General features: G+C 30.7%; 1 protein-coding gene across 5 annotated transcripts in view; it reads right to left on the bottom strand.

The window, feature by feature from the left end:
* Window positions 1-5,319: 5,319 nt before the first annotated feature.
* Jak2 (Janus kinase 2) overlaps window positions 5,320-7,245 on the bottom strand; it is a 137,072-nt gene continuing 135,146 nt past the window's right edge. For all 5 annotated transcript variants that reach the window (XM_058571450.1, XM_058571452.1, XM_058571449.1 and 2 more), the window contains 2 exons: window positions 6,958-7,071; window positions 5,320-6,714 (listed from right to left, as the gene is read on the bottom strand). In XM_058571450.1, coding sequence (XP_058427433.1) covers window positions 6,607-6,714; window positions 6,958-7,071 — 222 coding nt within the window. In that variant the 3' untranslated portion in view covers window positions 5,320-6,606. The remainder of the gene's footprint in view (window positions 6,715-6,957; window positions 7,072-7,245) is intronic.

Raw genomic sequence — 7,245 nt, 5'->3', positions numbered from 1 at the left:
AGTTCTGACATCTATGAATGAGAGTTCTGAAGTGTGATTTTACTTGGTATAATTGGTGTAATTCTCTGGATCATTCACCATCATACAAATAGCTTTACAATCTTGGTTCTAGGTTAACATTCCAAAGGTAATTGATTTAATTTAAATAGAATGTCTATTTGAGATATATATATATATATATATATATATATATATATATATATATATATATATAATCTGAAACTGCTCAAATTTTCTTTATCACTCATTTTCTTCTACAGCAAATTCATCAGAAGTCACTTCATTTTAGTAACATGTTATTGAATGTTCTGTTGTTTTCTTAGGTATTTGCAAGTTGTTTTTATGATGCTTTCTAAAGATACAACTTGGCCATGTCTCACTAATAGTAACAACCCCTTGAAAAATTTGAACATCTTTGTTCACCAACATTTAGCACAGCGTCTTATTCAGTGAAGTCTCTCAAAATAAATTGTGATAAATAATTATGATTTGCTTACAACCTAAGCTTACTGAAAATAATTTAGCATGCTGTAGTAGAAAGAGCATTTATTAATTCCAGAAGACAGCTTGGTTTTGCTCTTGACCAGATCTGTAATGTGGGCACATTAAGGTAACTGCTTTGGACTTAGTTTGCTCAGCTGTAAAACGAATGGTTTCAAATAAATTTGATTCTTTTCTAGTACTTCAGTACTCTTTAATGTAGCAAATATTTTGGTGACTTTTGGAAAGTAGGGTTCAGTTCCTCAAGCAAATAGACAGATGTCTAGACTTGAATCCAATTTAAATCCTTATATTTTGACCTTGTATTCTGAGGAGCTAAGATCATCCAGTCCAAATTTTTTTAAATTTAAACTTTCTTTTGTCATCTTACAAAAGATGGTATTATTCCCTAGATACAAAGACTTCCTTTAAAATTGTTTAACAATTAAATTCTTTTGTTTGGAAAATAGGATGTAGTAATTCAACTAGAAATACATTCAAATAATTCCCACTAGGAACTGAAATGCTTTGGTCACCTTGCTTCCAGGGCAATATAACCACAGATCACTGCAGGCTATCTAGTTGATTTCTGCTTAATATGTATTGCTGCCAAAGCTATTAAAGGCAGCCCAGCCAAGTGGGGGTTACAAATTCTGACATTGGAGTCAGACTGCCTGAGTTCAAATTCTAGTATTCTTTCTTTCTACATGTAGGTCTTGAGAATTTACTATGTCTTGCTAAACTCCAGTTTCTATATACTTAAATATGAGATAATTCTTCCTATTCATAGAGTTATAAAATGAGATAATCCACATAGGAGGATACTATCCCTTCCCAAAGTAATCTCTATATTCAGTGTAACCTCTATCAAAATCTGAATGACTTTTTATTTTTTTGTAAAAGTAGAAAACACATTCTAAAATTCATGTGAAATCTCAGGGGACCCTAAAAGTAGCCAAACCAGTCTTTAAAAAAACTTTCTACAAAGTTACAGTGAGGCAATAATATAAGTATAGTCATTTAAGACTATATTTAAGTCATTTAGTGGAATAGAGAACAGAGAAATAAACTGTTGAGTGTTTGGTCAAAAGATTCTCAACAAGGGTGCCAAGATCAATTAGTTAGGAAAGGAGTTTTATCAATAAGTGGTGCTAGGACAACTCAATATTTATATGTAAAGGAATGGAATTGAAACATTACTTTATGTCACCTAGAAAAATTAACTCCAAATGGATTATAGACCCCTGAAAAAAATCAAACACTTAGAAGAAAACTTAAGAGCAAAAGCTTCATGAAATTGAATTTGGCATTGATATTTTGGTTATGACATCAAAAGCAAATGCAACAAATGTTTAATCCCTTGATTTTGTTGGAATATTTATTTAACAAGGAATTTTTAATTGATACCATCAAGATTTACCCTCAAAGAAAATAATCCAGGATTCCTTTGCTATGTCAATAAATGGTTTATCTATCTATTCTTTATTTTCAATATGTGAACAAGATTTAGGACATTATGAAAATACTTAAGAGGTCATGATTTCACTATTACACCTTGAAAGTTGTAGGTAGTTAGCACTGTGGTATTAATGACTGGGTGCATATGCTAAAAGATCTGCAGCGATATATAACGTGGATATAGTCCTCAGAAAACTCGGAATGAAACCATTAATGACCCCCATATCCCACTCCTTGGTCTATACCCAAAAGTCTTAAAATCAGCATATTATAGTGACACAGCCACGACAATCTTTATAGCAGCACAATTCACAATAGCTAAACTATGGAACCAACCTAGATGCCCTTAAATAGATGAATGGATAAAGAAACTGTGGTATATGTACACAATGTAATATTATTCAGCATTAAAAGAAAAAAAATTATGGCATCTGCAGGTAAATGGGTGGAATTGGAGAATATCATGCTAAGCAAAATAAGCGGATCCCCAAAAATCAAAGGCCGAATGTTTTCTTTCCTGGTAAGCAGATACTAATTCACAATAAGTGGGGGGGGGGGCACTAGGGAAGAATAGTTACCATAGATTAGGTAGAGGGAAGTTAAAGAAGGGGAAGGAAAAGGAGAGGATATGGTGATAGGAACGATAGTAGAATGAAACAGACATTATTACCTTATGTACATATATGACTGCAAAACCGATGTGATTCTACAACATGTACATTCAGAAAAATGAAAAATTATACCCCATCTATGTATGATACATCAAAGTACATAAGTGAATTATACTGTCATATATAACTAATTAAAACAAATTTTAAAAACTAACAAAAAAAAGAAAGAAAGGGGAAGGGCTCTACCAAGAATTTAAGCATTAAAATGTAGCTCAACTATTTGAGCAAGTATAAGAATAAGAATGACCTACACAATGATTAGAGCCAAGATTTTGGCATTTGATTGAGTTTTCCCTACACTAAGCTTCCACGTTAAGTACAATAATCATAAGATAGTAAAAGTTCAAGATATTGGGGAAAAAATTTCTGTTAGGACACAAATAATCTCAGATTTGTCCTTTTCCCACCTCTTAGTCATTTCTCTTTAGGTCACAATTTCCAATCTCTTTTTAGGAAAAAGGTTGTCTTCTCCAATAAAGTCTCAATTTTTAGAATCATCTTCCTCTGAAATAATAGTTTTGAAATTAATGGTGGCTCCTTAAGAAGTGTAATGGTATGCTCAATGTCCTAGTGTTGAACTTCAACATTTTTTCAAAGTCTTTCAACAAAAAGGTTAAAACTTGGTTCCAATTTTCTTTGTAAACAATTCCTCACTCCTATTGTCAAGAATTTCTATTCAACAAACTGCAATGTACTATTATATGACTAATAAAGGAAAACATGGTTATTAGGAGATTTGTGCTACCTTCAAAATTACTGGTAGAAATAAATAAGTATTCAAAATCACTCCTAAAAATGAAAGAAAAGAAAGTCCTGGGAGAACTGGGCGGAAATAGTGTGTGACCATTATTTTGTAAATGATTTCTGAACATCAGTCAAAGAATGCTATCAATCAAACCAAAGCAATTCTTACTTGTCCTTTAGCTCTGGGCCACCTGCAGTTTATATTTGTATCTCAAGGCCTTTTCTAAGAAGATTGAAAGTATTTTCATTGGTGCTGTTCTAATGAAATATCTGAAAAATTTCAAGCAAATTCTCAAATTTCAAACAAAGTCTCAAACAAATTTCCTTTTTGCTTTTTCTCCAATTAAAAATTGAGGAATCTTAAATGTTACTCGGGACATAAAAATAATAATGTCTAATGTAAGACACTGCACATTTAGGATACACATAAAGGTTCATTGTTACAGAAACCTTCAACAGAACTATCTGCAGAAGAAGAAAGTATTATGTATGTATTTGAGTAGTCTTCCACTGTGTTCACATTTGAATACCATGTCAGGTTTATCTTTCTCATTTGTTTCTATTTACTTTAGTATCTTTGATTTCTTTAGTTCTTAACTTCAGTAGATACGCTCCAACAAATCATGTAGTAACATGCTACCAGAAAATTCAGTCTCTGAGATTTGTATCTGCTCAAAGCATTTGAAGGATTCTAAACCTTTTCAGTAAAAATACCATCTACTTACATCTACTTATCTTTTTTTGGTGAAAAAATACCTAAACATTTTCATCTATGTACATAATTGTGATTTGTTAGGTGACATTACAAAAGAAAAACAATATCTGAACATCTATTACTTTGGTCTTTCAATTTTGTTGGAACATGCTAATAGTACAATAAAGACATTAACATCATCTCAATAAATTGAGCACATAAGCCACTCCATGGAAAATGGCTCCCTAGATAGAGAAATATAGACATTTTCTAATGTTTATTACACAATAAAACTGTTTAAATAAAATTCAAGTATCAGAATTTACACCTGTGATAAAAATTTCACTTAACTTTAAAGCAGAACTATTGGATTATAAGAAAGTGCTGTTCCACAACAAATGGTAGTACCTCAGCAGCACACACAAATAGCATAAAAAAGTGATCATTTCCTAAAGCAAGTGCCCAGGGATATAGAGAATTACTTATATTAATATTACATAACATATTGAAATACGTACAGAACACTTAAGTAAACATTTTCCCCTCATTTCTGAAGAATGTGAAGAAACATTTGGCATTAACTGATAGATACCATAATTACCTGTTTCTTTTATAGAACCAAATTAACATAGATACAGGGTTAACTTCTTACATAGAGCCAAAATAAAAATTTAAAATATTCCAAACTCTCATTGTAAAAGAAATCTATTGAAAACTTTGAAATTTTACAATAAAGTAGTCTCTTTAGAAACTTAAGAATATTGTGATTCGTTAGGTGACATTAAGAATATGTCTGTGGGATTCTTTAAAACTAAAAAAAAAAATGAAACATTAAAACAAAGATACTTTTTCAAAGAAAACAAAATGCTACAGAAATTTGAGAAGAAATTAAGTACTTAAGTTTTAGTACAAAGTCTGAAATTAAGCATATTATATTTGCTGCTTTCATATGAAAAGTAGTAGAATCTCTCTCTTACTTGAAAGTCTACATAAATACCTATTATACTCAATTTTAATCAAAATATCTATCAGAAATCTTTTTTAAAAAATTGAATACACTCTCATTTTAGATGACATCTATATCTGGTATCTACTAAAATACCTTATAGACAAAGAATGCAAGAAGCATTTCTTTACTTTCCTTCCCTTCAACCCAAAATCAGAAATCTTAAGTATATGTTTTACAAAATGGCATATACCACTGAAAATAAAGAAGTCATTTCCTTCTTAACTACTATTAAACTTTGTATAATTAATACACATACACACACGTGCACACACACAAACCCACCATATTTTATTTTAGGTATGGGATCTAAATGGAGTCACAGTAAAACGTATGACAACAACAAATTCTTTACACTTATATGAAAATATGTATGTTCTCTCTCCTTTTCCTTAAAGCTATACATCATGAATTTTCTACTGGAATTTTTGAATCAAATTATTATAAGCATATTTTTTCACCAATTTACCTCTTTTGTGTAGGAGACACTCTAAAAAAAATCTATGACTGCAATAGAAAGTTTGGAAACCACTCAAATACATACTCTTTAGAAAAATAATTCTTAATCCAATATGCATCTTAATGAGCTTGTACATTTTAGAAATTATTTTATGGCTTATGTTTAAATGTAATGCATTACCACAGGTTCCAGGGATTGAAGAATCTTATTGGCAGTCAACAGCTCAAGGGGTGACAATATTTCCAGCATTCTTAATCTCAAAAATTTTAAAGAATACTATTCATTATAGTCTTAGAAAAGTCTGAAGATACTTCTATCAAAAAAAAAAAAAACATACTTACCACAAACAGATACAAGGGAAACAAATAAGAAAATAGATTGTGTTATGTCTTTGTAAGCTTGTTCCATTTCAAAATGTGTTCCTTAGAAGGTCAGGGAAATTTCCTATACAAATAAAACTAGACTTTTGTTCCCTCTGCTTTGAAAAATATTTACAGTACATGAAACTACAAGTCAAAAGTATAAGCCTGCTTAATATTGCCAGACAGTGACACAGATGAACAAGAACACAAAGTTGCTTATTCAATTTCTTAAACATCTTAATTTGTTTGCATAATGAAGTTATTTAAATCAATTATGGAAAAATCAGAAAACATTACTAATGAACATCAGCCCTTGTGTATCTCACACAAGATGCCAAAGTATAATACATTCACTGTGGTAAAAACTGTACATATATATTCTATGTATCTTTAACATTGAAAAATTTACATTATAATATTTCATCTCTCAAAAAACTGAGTTGAAAAAGAGTCTATTTTATCTTTTGCTAGAGGAGAAGATGTAACTGACAAAATTCATGATACTTTTCACAAACTTTCTTGCTCAAGACGCTTCATAGTATCCTCTACAGATGGCTGAATGAAGAAAAATTCACAAAAGTTTGAAGTTTTGAGCAAGTATTTTCACATCTTTGCCAGCGGGCATCATGGTTTATATAAGAATGATATGTGTAAATATAGTCCATAGTATTGTGAAATATAAAACTTTCTTTTCTAAGTGTACTTTGGTCTCAGTTTAAACACGATTTCTTTCATCCAGACATGCTGTCCCTTATTTGATCCACTCGAAGTGCTAGGTCCCTGAAGGTGGGGCGTTGATTTACATTATTGTTCCAGCACTCTGTCATGATCATATAAATCTGTAAAAGAAAAAAAATTTACAATAAACCCTAAGTATCATCTTTTTAATTGGTGGAAAATGAATTTGGAATTTCTATTTAATTTTCCGATAGATTACATATTTCATAGCTATGCCTCGATTCTCAGTCATCAATTTGTGCTATTTATGTAAAAGCTCAGCAATTTCAGTGACCTAAAATTGTAGAGTAAAAAGAAAAAGAAAACACATGATTACTGTGAATTAAAAAAAAAAAAAATGCTACCTCATCTGGGCATCCATCTGGCCTTGGTAATCTTCCATTACTCTTCAAGAGTTCTATCAAATGGAACACAATCATCTGTCCTTGCTTGTCATTGCCAATCATACGCATAAATTCCTGAAATACAAATTCATATTTTAATGATGTTTTTGTAGTTTTAATTTGAATTCTTTCTCAACTTCTTCTAGTAAATGGGAAAAATTCAGTTTATGTATTATTTTAAACTTTTTCAAAAACCAGACTATATTAAGAATCAAAAACTTCCTTTTCAGTCATATTTCAGAAAAGACT

Source organism: Marmota monax, unplaced genomic scaffold (genome assembly GCF_021218885.2).
Source record: "Marmota monax isolate L192 unplaced genomic scaffold, Marmota_monax_Labrador192_F-V1.1 WCK01_AAM20220418_F8-fsc00277, whole genome shotgun sequence".
In the NCBI taxonomy this organism is placed as follows: domain Eukaryota; kingdom Metazoa; phylum Chordata; class Mammalia; order Rodentia; family Sciuridae; genus Marmota; species Marmota monax.
The sequence above is the reverse complement of the archived record's forward strand: the minus strand, read 5'-3'. Positions and strand labels throughout refer to the sequence as shown.